This window comes from Saccopteryx bilineata, chromosome 1 (genome assembly GCF_036850765.1).
Source record: "Saccopteryx bilineata isolate mSacBil1 chromosome 1, mSacBil1_pri_phased_curated, whole genome shotgun sequence".
NCBI lineage: Eukaryota > Metazoa > Chordata > Mammalia > Chiroptera > Emballonuridae > Saccopteryx > Saccopteryx bilineata.
Window position 1 is genome coordinate 324,364,503 of NC_089490.1, and position 19,805 is coordinate 324,384,307.

Here is a 19,805-nt window from a genome sequence, read left to right on the forward strand (position 1 = left end):
GTCCACCTGCCTTGACCTCCACCCTCCTGGCTCCACTACCCCCGTTATGCAGGTCCTCGACACTTTCTTTCCTTGCGACCCCCGTCCCCTGTATTCCCTTAATACTCTCCCTTTCTTCAATTCCCCATCCTTCCACAGGCTCCTGGGGAAGAGGCCCTCGCGCCCCTCTGGACCCTCTCGCCGCGGAGCCGCCACTCCCTTGGCGGGCGCCCAGCGGCCGGCGTCCGCGGGGCGCCGCGGGGTCCCGGTGCCCAGGCCCCCGTTCTCCGCAGCCCGAGCGCGGTGCAGTCTGGGGGAACATGGCCGCTTCCGGTCTCCCTCCCGGGCCGGCGCGGGCCTGACCGCGGCCCCTGCCCGGCGCACTCCGCCCTCCGCTCCTCCCGTGCGCGGCGCGGAGGTCGCTGGAGCCGCTCGCCGCCGCTGCCCGGCCGCGCCATGGAGAAGAGCTCGAGCTGCGAGAGCCTGGACTCCCAGCCGGCGGCAGCCCGGCCGCCCAGCGTGGACTCCCTGTCCAGGTAACCGGACGCCTCGGGCCCCGCCCAGCGGCCGCGGGGTGACGGGGCCGGGGGCCCGCGGGGCGCTGCCCCAGCCGGCGGACTCGGGCTCTCCACGCTGCGCCGGAATTCCTGCCCTGGGACTGGAGAGCCACCTCTTCCCTTTCGGGGGTTGAGAGGCTGGAAAAAGAGGTTAAACTCATTGCTTCTCTGTCGCCCCTCCACCTTTTGTATTTCAATCTAGCTGGGTCCCCGGTTGTGGTAGCCCCAGTTCACTTTCTGGATCCCTCATTTCTTCTCAAGTCGTTTTTTGAGACAGCCCTTCCCCCCCTTCTCCCCCCATTTCCTCCCTGCCTTTCTGTCTTTGGTACTCTTTCCCCAAACTGTCCTCTGGTCTTGCTTTCATCAATTTCTATGTCTTTGGGTTTTGGATTCTTGCCCACCCCTTTCCTTTCCTTTACCAGCACTTCACTTCCTAATCGGTTTCATGATTTTCTCTCTGATCCCCTCCCCCCACTTTGGCTAAGGCTGTAATAAAAATGCCCACTGTGCTTCTCTTTTCTAAATCTTCAAGCTGAAAGTCATTGTCTGGGAATCTGAGTAATCCTTATCCCTGAATGAATAGTGAGTGGTAATTTTCTTTCTTCTTGGGTTACCGGTTCTCCAGGTTATTTCTCTTGTACCTGATAAGATGTTTCCCCCCCTGTAATTTTGAGGCGAATTTAGTATGCGGCTTTGGAGAGAGTTCTTGTGACTATGAACTAGACAGGTTTTAGGTGCAGTTATTTTCTTTGATTTTAAAATAGTGACTTAAAATTTTATGAAGAAATAATTAGAGATCTGTATTTGTTATATAGCTATAATGAAATCAGGTTCTTTTCCATTGGAAAATAATGCACACACAATTTACATTTCCCCCCGAATATATTGAAGTTGCTTTATCTTTTTCACTGGTAATTCATTTTGGATTGCGATAAATACGGGTGATGCTGGCATTTTTCTTACTGCTATTAAAGACCTTATTGGGAAATTACTAGCTGATCATAGGCACCTGCCCATCCCTTTTTTGAAGTCCTTAACAAGCGCTGTGTAATTGTTGGTTTAATTGTCTTTTCTGCTAGGTAATAAGCTACTAAATGCAAGGACATTATCTTACTTAGCTTCATATCCCCAGTAGTTAATAGAGACCCTGCATGTCAGAGCTTCTCAGTAAATGTTTTTCTGAATTTGTAGATTGAATTACCTAGAAGAGAATTTTTCTTTGCGTTTAATTATGTATATTGTGCATTTGTTTCAAACATTTTGTGAAATCTGTGCTATTAGTCTGAAATTTACAAAGCTGAAGATTTAGAGGTTCAACTGTAAAGCTAGTCAGAATAGATTGGAAAATTAGAACTTTATGGGAAAGTTACAAATGACAACTATGGTTCAGAACAGAATGTAAAGAAAACCAGTGAGGCAGCCAGTAATCTCATCTAAGCAAGAGGATTTAGAGCCATAGGAGGCAGCATGGTCTTTTAGAAAAAGGAAAGTACTGGAAGTTAGGAGACCCAGGCTTTAAACTTCTTGTCCTAGGTAGCTACTGTATTTGGCCTGTATCACTTAACTTCTATAGTCTGCAGTTTTCTCATCTTTTAAAATAAGGAAATTGATCTAGCCACACCAGCAGTCGTGTTGTGGATAGACAGACGGTCATCCTGGGATTCTGAGGTCCCGGAATGAAACCTTGGGGTTGCTGGCTTGAGCAAGGGGTCACAGGCTGGCTTGGTTGGAGTCCTCCCAGTCAAGGCAGGAATGAGAAGCAATCAATGAACAACTAAAGTGCCGCAACTTGAGTTCTCTCTCCCTTCCTGTCTCTTTCAAAAAAAAAAAAATTAAATAATAAAATAGGGGAGTTGATCTAGCAAATCTGTGAGGTCTTTTAGAACTCTAAAATTCTGTCGTTCTTTATCTTGATAATACTAAGATGAATGCGTTCTTGTCATTCTTTTTTTTTATTTAATTTTTTTAATCAAATGTTTTTGGGTTGACGCTGGTTAACAAAATTATACAGGTTTCAGGTGCAGAGTTCTACAACAGGTCTTTTTTATCAGTCATTCTTAATCTTACTTATCAATTACTTACAATTATGAATGCATTCTTGTTGATTACTGAGTGTATTCTTATCAAATATACCCTTTACAAATAACTTTTGTTATGGATTTCTGAAATTACACTAATAAATGTTGCCTGTTATTATTATAAATTAATGTACCTAATTGTGCCACTTAAGCACATTTGTTTTCTAAAGATAAAGGAAAGTGCAGCCACTGCAGTTAGAGTTTACAGATCTATTTTAACTTTTTTCCCATTGATTTGAGAAAGAGAGAGAGCTCATGCAGATCATTTCACTGTTCCATTTAATTGTACACTCATTGGCTGCTTCTCATATGTGCCTTGACTTGGGATTGAACCCGCGTCCTTGGTATGCCGGGTTGATGCTTTATCGACCAAGCCACCTAGCCAGATCTTATTTTAACTTCTTAAAAAAAATGTTTTTGACAGAAGAATTTGAGAAAATTAAGAACTCCTTGAAAGAATTTTGACTATCAATGTTAGCCTCATCTCAGCCTCTCTGGACAAAGATATAAGTATGGCTTTCTACTTTCCACATGACTGCCAGCTTTCATTGCTTTCTTCTGGAAGGTAGATACCATTTATTGAATCTCTACTGTATAGAATCCACCCTTGCTATATTCTTTTATATGTTTTAGTTCATGAATCATTACACATACTGGTGGCACTCTCGTTAATCAACAATATAGAACAGCTGCATTGTGGACACTTGTTGGAAAGCTTCTATTTAAACTTAATCTGCACTAACAATCACAGGTGATTCTAATACAAAAGCAGAGTGGGCAGCCATGGTAGTTATTAGTGGTTATCCAGATTAAGTTTTTACTTTTGTCAGCATGTGATTAATCAGAATATTGATGTTTGATCTCAGCCTTTTGCAGGAATGTTGCTGTTAAATTGTTGTTTATTTTTATGCTTTCTGTTTTATACAATTAGGAAATATTTAACTTTAGATTTTTAATTGGACAATTGCCTTTTGAATTTGTTTATTTACTTTTTATTTTAGTGAGAGGAGGGGAGGCAGAGACAGACGCCATATGTGCCCTGACAGGGATCCACCCAGCAAGCCCACTAGGAGGTGATGCTCTGCCCCATCTGGGGCCGTTGCTCCATTGCAACCAGAGCCTATTTTTAGTGCCTGAAGTGGAGGCCACGGAGCCATCCTCAGCACTATAGGCCACTGCTGCGAACCAGCGCGTATAGTAATTGTCTAGGTCCTGAGTGATAATAGTGCAGAATGAAAAAGTAAGCTCAGAGAGTAAAAGGATGGGATTGGGAGGTCTCTGCAATGCTGATAGCTTGCAAGAGAAGAGCAAAGCCCCTCCTATCTGCTTTATTATACAGTACAGAGCCATATACAAATAAGGAAGTCTCTGATACAAAGTTATACATCTCCAAGGCAACCCAAGAATTCTCCCAAGTGCAGAAAACCCTCCACACCAGTGGTCCCCAACCCCTGGCCGAGGACCAGTACCGGTCTGTGGGCCATTTGGTACCAGTCCGCAGAGAAAGAATAAATAACTTACATTATTTCCATTTTATTTATATTTAAGTCTGATGATGTTTTATTTTTAAAAAATGACTAGATTCCCTCTGTTACATCCGTCTAAGACTCACTCTTGACGCTTGTCTCGGTCACGTGATACATTTTTCCATCCCACCCTAAAGGCCGGTACGTGAAAATATTTTCTGACATTAAACCGGTCTGTGGCCCAAAAAAGGTTGGGGAGCACTGCTCCACACTACATAACTGAAATCAACCAACATAAGAACAAACAAAAGGTGAGGGGAAGGGCATGTGAATTGCCTCTAGCAACTTAAGCAAGCAGGTGAGGTGGGGAGTGGGATGAGTACAGATACTCAGCTTCATAGCCAATATGGAGTTGTGGAGAAAGAGTTTATTAGCCTTTAGCGTAAGCCTTAAACTGCGAGAGCTTCACCAGCTTGCAGTCTCCAACAGGCTACCTCGCTCCAATCGAGCCATGGCTGAAGAGGGGAGAAGAGAGAGAGAGAGAAAGAGAAGCAAGAGGGGGAGTGATGGAGAAGCAGTTGGGTGCTTCTCTTGTATGCCCTGACTGGGAATCAAACCCAGGACATCTATACTCTGGGCCAATGCTTTACCACTGAGCCAACCGGCCAGGGCTGAATTTGTTTTGATATTTCCTGCAAAATATAGTTGATAGTACTGTTCCATGTGTTATAGATCGCCTTTTACACACTAGGTTTACATAAATTTCTGCTGAGTTTAGCTCCAAGGAAATTGTTTATGCAAAAAATTTTGTATGCTTCCTCTTTGTTTGAAAATGGAAACTGTAACTGCATCATCCTCTTCAGTTTGGCAAAAATACTTCAGATTTGTAACTGAAGTGGGTAATACTCATCTGTAATTTTTTCAAGTACTTCTATTAGATGGATTCTGTTTAAATACTATGTTATGTTTAAATAAATGAATTTGTAAGATGTTTTGGGAAGTATATAAATCTGAAAAATACTACACAATCTCATCTAGTTGCCCTTTCTTTATTTTTGACAATGACATTACATTGAAGTTGGATAACTGCTTCTTGTGAGATCTGCAGTTCACAGTAAACATATGTTGGGTCTTGAGATGTATAGTTATCTGACTTCTTATTGCTTTTAGCTTTGTCTTTTAGGTTGTCATAGACCTGATGCCTTTGGTCACAAAAGAGCAATTTCATTCTTTCTCTTGATTTAAAAAAAATGCAGTTATAGTTGACATTCAGTACTATATTAGTTTCAGGTGTACAACATAGTGGTTAGATATCTACATAACTTGAGAAGTGATTCCCAGTAAGTGTAGGACCCACCTAGCAACATACATAGTTATTACAGTATTATTGACCCTGTGCTATACCTGACACTGTCATGCATATCATTCTTTATATGGTTCCAGATAGCAGTTTCCCAATCAGCATTCTTTTTTTTTTTTAAGATTTTATTTATTCATTATAGAGAGGGGAGAGAGAGAGAGAAGGAGGAGGAGCAAGAAGCATCAACTCCCATATGTACCTTGACCAGGCAAGCCGAGGGTTTTGAACCGGCAACCTCAGCGTTTCCAGGTTGACGCTTTATCCACAGCGCCACCACAGGTCAGGCCCAATCAGCGTTCTTAAGAAGAAAATTAATTTTCTTTGGTGCATCCTGCTTGCTATTGCCCTGCTTCAGTGAGCTGTTCAGCAGCTCTTTTATATCCTGCTATTTATTGTACATTCTTCAACATGTTCAGTCCCACAGAGAGAGTTGTGAAAAAATTCACTTCAGCACAATGATAATCTGGCTGTATTTCATAATTTTATTCTTGTTGCTCTTGCTCTGGTTCTTTTTTTTTTTTTTTTTTTGTATTTTTCTGAAGCTGGAAACAGAGAGAGACAGACAGACTCCCGCATGAGCCTGACTGGGATCCACCCGGCATGCCCACCAGGGGGGCGATGCTCTGCCCACCAGGGGGTGATGCTCTGCCTTTCCGGGGCTTCGCTCTGTTGCGACCAGAGCCACTCTAGTGCCTGGGGCAGAGGCCACAGAGCCATCCCCAGCGCCCGGGCCATCTTTGCTCCAATGGAGCCTCAGCTGCGGGAGAGGAAGAGAGAGACAGAGAGGAAGGAGAGGGGGAGGGGTGGAGAAGCAGATGGGCGCCTTTCCTGTGTGCCCTGGCCGGGAATTGAACCCAGGACTTCTGCACGCCAGGCCGACGCTCTACCACTGAGCTAACCGGCCAGGGCCAGCTCTGGTTCTTGATATAAGTGTGACTTATCCAGGCTATAGATAAAACAATACTGTAGGATATATATGGGAGCTGTCTGAGAGAGCATCAGAATTGTATGAGTTATACAGCAGGATTGACCACTATATTGCTACTGTTTGGCCTTAGTCTGGTTTTTGATTTTTCAGTTTGTACATTGTTAAAAAATGTACTGCTTGAGTGTTTTCTTTACTTTTTAGTATGGATTTTCAAATGCTAATATAGCTGACCCTTAAATAACAAGGGTTTGAGCTGCACTGGTGTACTATATATGCATTTTTTTTTCAAGAAATACCTGTACTGTTTTGATCGTAGTTGGGAGACCACAGATGTGGAGGACCTCTGTATACATTGATCTACACCATTTTATACAGGAAACTTGCCTCTCCGTAGATTTTGGTATCTGTGGAGACTCCTAGAACCAATCTCCTGCAGATACTAAGGGACAGCTAAGTTTTTGGAGAGTCAAAAGTTATACTTGGATTTTCAACTGCTTCTGGGTCAGCACCCCAACCCCTGCATTGTTCAAGGGTCAGCTGTAATATCTAATGCCAAGTATGTATGTGTCCAGTGAACATTTGAATAAATAAATGTTGACTAAATGTTCACTGCTTGTCTTATTTGTTGTTTCCATTGAAAGGATTAAAAAGGATTTCCTTCTGTTGATTTTGGCATATAAAGTCAAAACATCAGGTTTAAGCTGAAGTTATTCTTATATGAAGCTTCTTGACACCCTGGGCCGAGTATATTGGCTGTGTTATGTTTTCTGTGTCTAGTCCTATAGATCTTCATGATACTATATTCTCTTAGGCTATTTGCTTTTCCACCTGCTACTGTTGATTACTCTGTTCTCTTTATCTCAAGTTATTCTGTCAGTCATTTTATTTAATATGTATTTCTTCCGTTCTTTATGTAACTCATGCTGTAGTTATTCTGGGCACCACTGGTTTATTTCAGATTATTTTGGTTTCCCAATTCATTTTTAGTTTATAAATTTATTAGCATTTATGAGCATTCTATATTTACATTTAACTTAGATTAAAAAATCAAAGGAGAGGTACCTATAATATACTAAAAATAATAGCCTCCCAAATGTTTACATTTTTAAATGGCATGTCTTCCTTAAAATGATCCTCATTTGAAAATAGCATATCCTGGATTTCTTTTTTTTTTTTTTTTTTTTCCTGAAGCTGCAAACGGGGAAGCAGTCAGACTTCCGCATGCACCCGACCAGGATCTACCCAGCATGCCCACCAGGGGGCGACGCTCTGCCCATCCGAGGCGTCGCTCCATTGCGACCAGAGCTAGTCTAGCGTCTGAGGCAGAGGCCATGGAGCCATCCCCAGCACCCAGGCCATCTTTGCTCCAATGGAGCCTTGGCTGTGGGAGGGGAAGAGAGAGACAGAGAGGAAGGAGAGGGGGAGGGGTAGAGAAACAGATGGGCACTTCTCCTGTGTGCCCTGGCCGGGAATCGAACCCGGGACTTCCGCACGCCAGGCCGACGCTCTACCACTGAGCCAACCGCCCAGGGCCGGATTTCTGTTTCCATAAATTTTGATGGTATTTATAGCCTGAAGAGGTAGAAGAGTTTTTAAGATTTCTAAGACACCTTTCATTGCAGAGTCTTATCTCTAGTTTTACCTTCCAGGTCACTTAGAGATGTTATTGGTGGGAAGTGTGGTATTGGATTGTTTTTCCAGTAGTGGTGATGGATTTGTGTTCAGTCATACATTCTTACAGGCCTGTTGGCCTGTCTTCTGAAGCAGCTGGCCAGCATGAGTGGTAGTAACTCGAGTTACAGAACAAAGTGAAGCTAACAGGTCGAACCTCCAACCTCGGCCTTATTATTAGCACCTTGAGTTAGACATTGAACATGTTGGTATCTAATAATTACTTATTTTTGGATTTCATTATTCCAAGCCTCTTAAAGAACTTAAAAGTTCTATAAATGAGATCCAGTATTACTATGAACTAATCAGTAATTATTGTGTAGATTTTCTGAAAGCACATTTAAAAAGATTAATTATTACTAATCAAAAGTATGTAAGTTAACGCTAAAGCTGAGAATGGGGCCCATATGTATTTTCTTCTTGTCTCCTCATGCTATCATCCATAGTCTGCTGTTAATGCAGATCCGTAGTTCCTAGATCAGTAGCATCAGCATCTCTTGGGAATTTTTTAAAAATATCTATTCCCTGGACCCACCACAGATCTAACTGAATCACAAACTCTGGGGGTGGAGCCCACAGCTAGTGTTTTGCCAAGCCTTCCAGATCATACCAGCCGATGAAGGGTAATGTTTGAGAACCACTGCCTTCAATCTTTTACTGGTTGTTCCTAGTAACTCAACCAGTATTAGTGGAAATGGACTAAATTAAGATCTATGTTAGAGCTACCTAATATAAGCCTATTATTTGAGAGAGTTTTTGTAAAGCATTGACTGAAGTAGCAGAAAGTAGAAATCATCTCTTGTAGTAGATTTATTATGTCTGCTGGGGAATTTCCCAAGACTTTTTATTTCTCAGCCATGAGTAACACAAATCAAGAATATACAACCTGAGGCTTTTTCAAAAAATAGATCATTGGTGAGATACATTAGTGTGGTAACATGCATTTTAAAAAAGTGTTAGGAAGAGGTAATTCAGGCCGGCACCTGAATGAGTCAAGATTAGGCCCAGAGGGAAGGAAATCGCTCAGATGCAGATGTCCAGAAACCAGAAAGTTTGTTTGGGAAAGCTGCCAGGTTAATGCTATTGTATGTAGACTGTCCAGGGCCAAAGGTGGCTTGTGATTCAGGAGTTGACCAGTAGAAGTTTCTCTAGGTTTCACTATAGAATATTTTTTCCTTTTAAGGAAATTCGTTTTGATAAGTAAAGCACTTTGTGCCCACTCTATGATTTAGTTAAGTTAGTGGGTAGGATTAAAAATTATGGAGGGGTTATAGTTAAGATTGGGAGTGATTTTATAAGCTGCTTTACACAGTATGTCAGGTTAAAATGGAACTATAAAAAGAAAAGATTGGTACAAGGTTATTAAAATGAAAGGGACTAGAGAAGGTGCCCTCTTAATGAAAATAATAACCTCAATTCCCTTCCCTGTAATTTTATTACACAAAACTAATTGTGTTTATCCCTCTTAATGTGTTTCCGTATATGTATTAACACTGTCATCACTACAGACCTCTAATGAGCAAACTTTATAATTCTTCCCCTGCTCAAGTACGTAGTACCCATGGAAATGATTGCTGATGAATGTTCATTCTTTCAAAGACTCTTGCTGGATGTGATTAACTCTTAGGCTTATTAAATACTTTTTAGTCTAGATTAAATAAGGGTCGGTGCAAATTTTCTTATTTTGTTTTACTTATTTTTAATTTAGAAAATAAATTTCATGGAGTGACATTGGTCAGTAAGAGTACATATGTTTCAGGTAAACATCTCTATAGGATTTGAACTGTTTCTTGTGCTGTGTACCCATCATCAAAAGTCAAAGTCAAATCATTTTCTGTCTCTGAATGTTTGTCCCTCTCTACTCCTCTCCCCCGGTAACCACTTCATTTTTATCTGTGTTCATGAGTCAGTTTTATATCTCACCTATTTTTTTTTAATTATTCATTTTAGAGAGGAGAGGGAGAGACAGAGAGAGAGAGAGAAAGGAGAGACACAGAGAGAGAAGGGGGGGAGGAGCTGGAAGCATCAACTCCCATATGTGCCTTGACCAGGCAAGCCCAGGGTTTCGAACTGGCGACCTCAGCATTTCCAGGTCGACACTTTATCCACTGCGCCACCACCGGTCTCACCTATGTTTTTAATTGATATAATAAAAATTAACTTTTAAAATATGTTTTAATCTGTAGATTTCAAAAAAAACCCCTAAATATTGGTACTTGGAAAATTCTTTTTTCTTCTTTATATTATTATTATTTTTGTTTGTTTGTTTCTTCTGAAGCTGGAAACGGGGAGAGACAGTCAGACTCCCGCATGCGCCTGACCGGGATCCACCCGGCACGCCCACCAGGGGCGAGGCTCTGCCCACCAGGGGGCGATGCTCTGCCCCTCTGGGGCGTCACTCTGCCACAACCAGAGCCACTCTAGCGCCTGGGGCAGAGGCCAAGGAGCCATCCCCAGCGCCCGGGCCATCTTTGCTCCAATGGAGCCTTGGCTGCGGGAGGGGAAGAGAGAGACAGAGAGGAAGGAGGGGGGGGTGGAGAAGCAAATGGGCGCTTCTCCTGTGTGCCCTGGCCGGGAATCGAACCTGGGTCCCCCGCACGCCAGGCCGATGCTCTACCGCTGAGCTAACCGGCCAGGGCTATATTATTATTTTTTTAGTTAGGGTTTACATTTATCAGAATATAACAAAAAATCTGAACTAACTGTGGCTTAAAATATTTTTTTTTTATACATGAGAGCCCACAAATAGTATAGATTTGATAGAGTGGATTTGAAGGATCAAGGGCACAGATTCTTTCTAATTTAATGTATCTTATTTTACATTTCGAAGTTACCTTATAAACCAAAATTGTTGTTGGAACTCTAACCACTGCATCTTCATTCTAGTCAAAAGGAAGGAAAAAGGTAAGAAGAAAGGCATGTTCTCTCTCTTGAAAGGATACTTTTTGAAGTCATACATAGTCTTTTAAACTTATACGTATACAGTTGGCCAGAACATGGTCCCATGGCCACACCTAGCCACAAGGGAGGCTAGGATATGTACGTAGTCTCTTCTGGGAGGCCTTGTGCTGAATTAAGAGTTGGAGGCTCTGTGGAATAGGAGAGACTGGTATTGGAGACGAGCAGCAGCTTCGCCTGTGGTGTACTAAGCAAATCATTTTAAAACAAGGAAGGCATTTTCCAGTTAAAGTCTACAGCACTTATGCCGAGACATTGTAAATGCAATGACCAAAATAGAAAATACACTGAAAGAGATGATATTTTGTCCAGACCAAAAAAGAGAACTGTATTTTGGAACACTCTAAACTCCCAAGTTTTTAAATTTCTACCTTTTGTGTGTGTAATATCCTGGCCCAGATTTTTATGATTCTAATCTAGGACCAGAATATAAAAGGGACCCATTTAATAATTGTAGATCATTAAGTAAAAGGCAAGTAGAGAGCAAATGAAGATTGAGCAACTGTGTTATTTCATTTGGAGAGATCAAGGAATTGGATGGTAACTAGTGGTGGTGCTGAGGACGATGGCCAGCAGCCCGTGCTCCTGGGCAGTTGGAGGTTCACTTCCAGGCCAGGTAGCCATTTGTTGTATTTCCCGCAGAACATATACTCAGGCTCTAAGCTATTTTCTCTCATTTCAGTTCTGAAAGTTTGGTCTCCATGAGGGAAATGAAGCTGTTCATTTTGGACCGTCTTATTTTATGAGTGCTTTTGCCAGTATTTTGTGTTTTTATGTCTTTGACCTAAAAATTTGATTGAAAATTCAGAGAAAGCGTTTTAAGTATTTTTATTACCTAACAAATACTAATATTTTAAGCATGTAATGCCAAACATGAGGAGTTGAACATTTGAGAGTGAGTAGAAGAGGGTAGAGAGGCCTTGGTCAGAATTGATACAACATTACTCATCAGCTCAGAGGGCTTAACAGGCAGGAGTCACACATCCATCTCCTTTGTTAACAGAGTTGCCATTACTGATAGCTGCAAGTGAGCAGTTGCTCAGGCAGGACTCTGTTAGGCAGTTGTGCATCTGCAAAATGAGTGATAACTTTGATGATGGGCTAATGATTACAAGACTTAATTCTCTTGAGCTGAGCCAAGATGCTCAGCATGGTTCAAAAATGAGATTTTATATCATATTGATGTCTTCAGTTACTGGTATTAGATAATATTCTTCAATTATAACCAATGGTAGTAGTACTTAAAAATATAAACACCTGAGATAAGTTTTGCTTTTCAAGGAGTAGATTGTTATTGTAGTAATAAATTAATAATAATAATATAAATGATAGCACTGTACATTTATTGAGTTCTTGCTGTATGCTGGGCACAGTGCTAAATTCCTTCATATGTAATATTCTCCTATAATCCTTATAATTATATAAAATAAACAGTATTATTGTTTCTATTTTTCAGATGAGAAAACTGAAGATTAGGGTGAGCAGTTTGGTATTAGACCCCAGACTTGTTTACCTCCAGGCTCTATGTGCTGTGGGGAGCCTGGAGATCTGGTGCTCCAGGCCAGGCCAGTACTTGGTAGTTAGAGGGCCACCCCAGCCTTGGGTGAGTGGGTGAGGGAGACAAGAACATAAGTCTCCTTGACTGATGCACGGCTGAGGAGGAGAAGGAGAAGGTGCACAACACAGTATTGAGTTCAGTGTGTCCGTGTTTGGAGAGACTTTTCTCTAGCTTTGTATTTTTCTTCTTCCCACAGAAAATAGGTTGATTTTCTTTGCTTCATGATTAAGAGGACAGTCTCATTGCCGTTCAAGAGAAGAGTTTTACATCAACTGTCAGATAAATTGTGAAGCAAGTGAACACAATGCCAGAGTTCCTCCCACTACCCGCCCCTGCCTCACCCTCACAGGGTTTGCAGAGTAGTGCAGAATATTTTTTGTAGGGTTCCTTAAATATCTGAATTCCCCTAAGTTCCTTTGTGTTTGTTTACAGTTAATGTGTTAAGAGCCATTGACATTTGAAGATCATCAGAAGTGAAGATAAAACATCTCAAAAATTATAATGTAAGTGAATGGGAAAATTGAATATAAAAAATGGACAAAAGTTAATATTGCCAACATATTTCTGGAATTCATATATTACCATAAATGAAATTTATATGTGTGAATAACCAGTAATTGCAAACTTTCATCCCAAGTTCAAGTACCAGTTCTTAAAAGTTTGTATTCTTTTCTTCCTGGGAAAAACTGAGACTAAGTTTTAGTCATTGGTAATTTTCCATTGGAATTCTTTGGCTTCCGTGTACTGTTTTTTTCCTTTTCCTCATCACATTGCAGTTTGACAAGGGCTCATGCTATATTTAAAATTGTATGTGTGTAAAAAAAATTGTATGTCTGTAGGGCCTGACCTGTGGTGGCGCAGTGGGATAAAGCGTCGACCTGGAACACTGAGGTTGCCGGTTCGAAACCTTGGGCTTGCCCGGTCAAGGCACATACGGGAGTTGATGCTTCCTGCTCCTCCCTCCCCTTCTCTCTCTCTCTCTCCTCTCTCTCTAAAAATTAATAAATAAATAAAAAAAAATTGTATGTCTGTAGAAACTGAAGTATTTGCTTTCCAGCTGCTGATATGTATTTTACCCAATTTTAATTTTACTACCATTTGTATATTTCTTAGTTAAAAATATGACCAGTTAGCTTGCTGGCCTTCTCCCTTCCTTCTCTTCTTTCCTGATCCCCTCCCTCCCTCCCTTCTTCCTCTCTATAAATATTTGTTTAGCATCTACTGTGTTCTGCACAGTATGGTAGATCCAGAATTCCTAAGATCTTGGCACCAAAACAAATTATGTCATCTTTTTATACAGTTAAAGGCATAAGAGATCATTTACTGTGACTAGGACTTGTCATGTCCTCAAGTGTGGCTGAGGATCACCTGCATATTTCAGTCATCTGTGGTGCTTGGTAAACATTTAGTTTCCTAGATTCCAGCACAGACATTTTAAATCACTGAGAGTGGGCCCCAACATCTTCACTTAAAGTGAAAACCACTCATCTAGATACTTTGGGATTCTAGTCCCAACTCTGTAAGTTTGTAAATGTGGGAACAGTCCTAGAGAAATTTCGTAACTTACCCAAAGGCACAGTGAGGGTTAGAAGGCCAGATAAGATTGGTATTGTTTCCTCCAAAGTCACAGAGCTATTATATTTAATGCTGTGTAAGTAGTGATCTCCTGACTTCAGTTCTAGACTTCACTAAGTTACGTACTGATTTTTGTTGGTTGTGACAGCTTCACTGTATGTATATAAAGTCATAACTAATTGATCATTGTTTCCTAAAAAAATTAATTGAAATCACATACTGGTTATCTGCATGAAAAACATGTACTGTTTCTTCATCATGAGTCAGCTATGTGACTGATTTTGATTTTGAAATCATTGGGTGGAAAAAACCCAGGTAGTCCAGGTAGAGGAAAAACACTTTTTCTTTTTACTCCCCATTGCACTATCCTTGCTTGACCTTTACGTTTTATGCTGTTAATTTTATTTTTGAATGGTGGTAGTAGCTAGCATAGTGCTTTGTAAATAGGTGTTTGGTAAATTCTAGTATGAATAGTATATACCGTAGTATGAAAACATATGGATATAGGTAGTATAAAAAACTTTGTTTTTTTCTTTGGAGTCTATGAAATACTATTTGGAGTGGTTTTATTTGCTTGGTACAGAATCTGATGCTTTATATACCAAGCCAGAGACCTTAAATAATTCGAGCTATTTTACATCTTTAGTACTACATTGTTGTGGTTTGTATTCACAATATCACTGAGGGACTGCAATATTCTAAAGTATTTCCTGATCTTTAGGAGTGTGAATTAATTTTGGTATTGTGTATATTTTTTTTACTATACTGTATATAGTAATTTGATAGGTATTGAATTATAACCTTACATTAGTAAATACAGTTATCCAATTTTATTTAACATATTGTGCAATTCTGAAATTTACTGAGTTTAACTATATAATACAATTACCCAATTTTCTGGATATTTTGGATATGTTTTAATTGTAAGATTTAAAAAAGTGACATTTTAAAATCATTTTTAATAAGTTTATTATATATTATAATTACCATTAAAATTTTTTGTCTTTTTTGTAATCACAGACTCAAAATTATAAATATAATAGCTCTAAAAAAGGACCTTACCTCTTATGTTGTCTAATTACTCCATTTTGATGTGAGGACACTAACATTAAGGGATTGCCTGAGAGTGGAAGTATTATGGATGCTAAAATACACTTGAGGTAAAACAGAGACATTGATTGTATTTCTATAATGATATATGTGAAATGCTTTGAAAACCATAGTGTCACACAAATATAATGTGTTATGATGATAATATGTCCACTAGGTTTCCCTGTGATTTAATTAAAAATGTTTATTATTGTTTAAAATCAGAGAGAAAAATACACTGTCACTTGGTTTGTTCTCTTATTTTTGTGGCTCGGATTTACTGCATTTCCTTTAAGCATATGGTATTAGAATAGGTACTTTGCAGATTACTTAAAGTTCTTTCACTGTACTAGTTCAATCCAGATTGTCACTTAATACAGTGTCTCCGTAAAGTCATGGTGCACTTTTGACCGGTCACAGGAAAGCAACAAAAGATGATAGAAATGTGAAATCTGCACCAAATAAAAGGAAAACTCTCCCAGTTTCATACCTATTCAGTGCAGTTCAATGTGGTCTCATGCAGATTTTTTAGGGCTCCTTAGGTAGCTATCCCGTATAGCCTCTACAGACTCGTCACTGACTGATGGCCTACCAGAACGGGTTTCTCTACCAAACTGCCGGTTTCCTTCAACTGCTTATCCCACCGAGTAATGTTATTCTTATGTGGTGGTGCTTCGTTATAAACGCGCCGATATTCACGTTGCACTTTGGTCACGGATTCGAATGTAGCGAACCACAGAACACACTGAACTTTCCTCTGTACCATCCACATCTCGACTGGCATGGCTGTGGGCTGCTCCGCTTTATACACGGTGTTACATCATCATCCGCACATGCGCACATGCTGCCACATCATCCTACAGAAACTGGGAGGGTTTTCCTTTTATTTGGTGCAGATTTCACACTTCTGTCGTCTTTTGTTGCTTTCCTGTGATTGGTCAAAAGTGCACCATGACTTTACAGACACACTGTACAGTGTAATACACAAAGTACCAGAATGGTACTTTTATTTTGGAAGAGTTTTGTCAGCAATTTTCTAAGTAAAAGGATGATTAATGAATGAGTAAATGAGTGATCAATGTAATCAAAGTGGCTAATAGTAATGTTATCACATTTTGGCATAGTTTTTGTAGTTACAAAGCTGTTTAACCTACATCATCTCAGTTATTTATTATAACAGCCTTGTGAGCTAGGTCCTCATTTGACAGATGAGTAAATGAAGCTTAGAGAAGTGACATGGTCCAATGTCCCCTGCTTGAAAAGATGGAACTGGAACTTTGACTCTAAATGCCATCCTGTTTCTACTGCCCAGCATGAATCAAAACATGGAAGTTTCATGGGATAAATGTGTTGGTATTTAAAAGAAATTCTAAATACTGGAAAACTGATGAAAGGTTCATCTTGTCTAGCCAGCCTAATTATTTCGTGTGTGCTTCTCTTTAGAAGACTGACTCATTTTGCTACTAAAAAAATACTTAAAAGAGATGCAGGTATTTTTTGGATAAAATTCTCATTCTTAGCATGGCCACCAGTGTTTGGTGCCTAAAATTATTTGAGTGTTTAAATGTTTAAAAGAGTTATGATTTTGGTCTTTAGAGGTATACTGAACTATAAAGACTCGGAACATAAACTGTGTGATATGATGCAACACAGTGTAGTGAAAAGTCTTGATGATTTCTTAGTCCTGAGTTCCTTAGTTTTGATTCTGCTCCTTACCTGTGACTCTGGATTAGTCACTTGATTTCTCTGAGACATATTTCCTTGTCTGGGAAAAGAGTAAAGTGCTAACCTGCTATTCTGTCTCTATAGGGTTGTTAGCAGACCTAAACATAATGGTTGACGATGACGGCAATAATTTAAAAATCTAACAGCTATGTCGTGTGTACCATGTGGTAGGCACTGTTTTCAGTAGTTGACATTTATTCACTTAAATTGTTATAACAAGCCTGTGAGGTATAAGAATGATCAGTATCCCACTTTACAGATAAGGAAACTGAAGCACAGAGAGGTTAAGTAATTTCCTTAAAGTCACAAAAGGTGGTTAACCAGAATTTAGTACAGGCATCCTAGCCCCAGAGTTGGTAATATATTTTTATAAGGAAGATAATGTATATGAAAGTACTTTAACATTTGTAAAAAAAAAACATGGCTAATGTTAAGTATTAATACTTTAATATTTAAAAAGACAATTTCTTTATCCTTACACAGGTAGCAAAAAATATAAGAAAAAAAGTAGCATCTTTTTATGATTTTACTAAGTATAATGCTCACAATAATTAGAGGATACTTCAAAATGACTATAAAGCGATAAAATATCCCCTAATTTTTGTGAACAGTATAATTTGATAAATAGGGAACAGTATTCAAAATTATGGTGGGATAGATCACTGACTGATGCCAATGCTTTGGATTTTTAACCTAACCTTCCAGGCTAGAGAGAGAAAGAGACAATGAATGATCTTTTTTTCCTATAGAATGTTTTTTAACTTAGTGTTTGGGAACTAAACAAAATACCTGTGTTACCTTGACTTACATGGTTTCAGGTTTGTGCAGAAAAGTTATATCTCATTATACTAAAATGGGAGTGACTGGTTAATAGTAATAATTAGGGATAACAAAAATATCTTTCGGATAGTTTGAAGAATGGCTCTATGACTTTTTCATTTTAATAATGAATTTAGATTTGCATGATGGGTTGAGAAAATTAAACATTTGAGATCATTTATCAAAACATGAATTTCCTTTATTTTCTGTGTTTGTCCAGGTAAAGTGTTTGTTGAGCAAGTGTTGACTGAACAGGTCAACCCGCCTCTTTTAGTGTTTCTGACCTTACATTTCAATTTGGGTTAGAAGTGTTTGTACAAGAAAATGCAATGTCAGAGTGTGTGCTTTGATCTGACCAGTTTAGTATGACATTTTCTCAGTTAAACGGATATGTACATAACATCCCCTCCAGGCTACTTATGAATCCATATGAATTTTCATTTTTGCTCTTGTCTGAGTTTGAGTCGGAGATTTCTGAAGGGGCTCTGAGAGACTCTTTTAAGGGTCTGCTGACAGGGTTGGGATTGATTGTTGCTGGGACCCAAGCTCCCTCCTGCGCTGCCGTTGTTACCCGATCCTCTCTGTACACACTAATTTTGGCTAAAATACTTTGAGTTTTGCCTGTTTTCTTTATTTATGTTTTCAGATAAGATCTTTGAAGAAGCAGTGCTGTTGTAGAAAAAGACACATGTACACTATTTTTTATACAACCTGGTTTTTCAGACTTGCTACTGCATTACCAAATCATATACCTTGACTTTCAGTTTAGGAAATGTAATAGAGTAGATAGACCTTAAAATAATACAACTTAAACTGTGCCCAAGGTCATGTGTACCTCAGGATCTTGGGGTTTTCCAGACTAAGTGTCAACATGCCACAGCTGTCCCAGAGATCAAATCCCCTTTGTTTCTCTGAAGAATACAAAATGTCTCTCATCTCTGTCAGTGATAAGATCATTCATGCCTTCTCTCTTATACTATAGATTGGTTAAGTTAAAAAATTCAGGTTTCTGGGGTAACATTTAAAATTAAGTGTAAGCTGTAAATTAATTTGTTTTGGGGAGTTACTTTTCTATTTTGGGGATTCTGCAAGTAGTCCAACAATAAGTCTTTTGTATTGCAAATGCTTTTACACACTACAGGCCTTTTATTATTTTTTTAAATAAAATTTTCAGCAGAGTGACTAATAGCACATCAACAGTGCTTATGACACTAGTCCATTGTGTAGTATTGAGAGCAAAATTTGCATTGCTGGAAAAGCTTCTTCACAGTCAGAATATAGAACACATGCTTTAATGTTCATCAGCAGACGCATATGTATGTATTCAGGACATTACTTCCAAGAGACTACTTTTTAAAAGAGCCTTTTCTTTCTGTGGAATACTGATGAAAAATTAAATTGGCAGTAGGAGTGAAGCGGTTTAAGTAAGGCAAGTGGTTGGGATCTTACTGTAATGACTAGATGGTCAGTAATGACTGTAAATTGGAGAAATGCAACCTCTCCCAAGTCCTCTGGAGGCATTGGTTTACTATGGTATGAAATATATATGACTTGTTTCCAGATTGTTTTGAATTAAGAGTGTCTAATGCTAGTAATATTTATCTGTATCTCTAATTTTCAGAAATACTTTTTCACTTTTACTAGAAATGTTTTTATTGGATTTTGAGTTGTATCAGAAGAGGAATATAAATATATTTATGGCATCTGTTAGTGCTTGGAATTTATTTTTCTTTCCATTACTGTGAAATACCTCCAAGTGTTATTGGGATTGACAGACAGTAAAGTAATTCCATTAAACATCCAGCCAACCAGCAGAGCCAGACAGGGTCCATGCTTTGATAATGGTTACACTGAAAAATAGTGGTGGTAGAACTGGTTTTGTGATTGAAGCTTTGGGTCAGGCTTCTGCTTGAATATATTAAAAGTTTCATGGAGTATATGTATGTATGTGCTTGGGGGTGTGTGTGTATATGTGTAACATATTTTTTAAAATTTTATTCCTGATTTTTGTCCTTTGTATTAAGTGGTTCCTCCATTAACTA

The 19,805-nt window shown here is 39.3% G+C and overlaps 1 protein-coding gene across 4 annotated transcripts in view; it reads left to right on the forward strand.

The window, feature by feature from the left end:
- Window positions 1–263: 263 nt before the first annotated feature.
- Window positions 264–19,805, forward strand: part of MTMR2 (myotubularin related protein 2) — a 135,602-nt gene continuing 116,060 nt past the window's right edge. The window contains exons 1-2 of one of the 4 annotated variants that reach the window (XM_066248092.1): window positions 309–515; window positions 12,988–13,058. Coding sequence is in view for 1 of the 4 variants with exons in the window: in XM_066248081.1 (XP_066104178.1) it covers window positions 436–515 (80 nt within the window). In the remaining 3 variants the exon portion in view is untranslated. Of the gene's footprint in view, window positions 516–551; window positions 687–12,987; window positions 13,059–19,805 lie in introns of those variants that run through there. The other 3 variants (XM_066248101.1, XM_066248081.1, XM_066248109.1) reach the window with 3 other exon arrangements.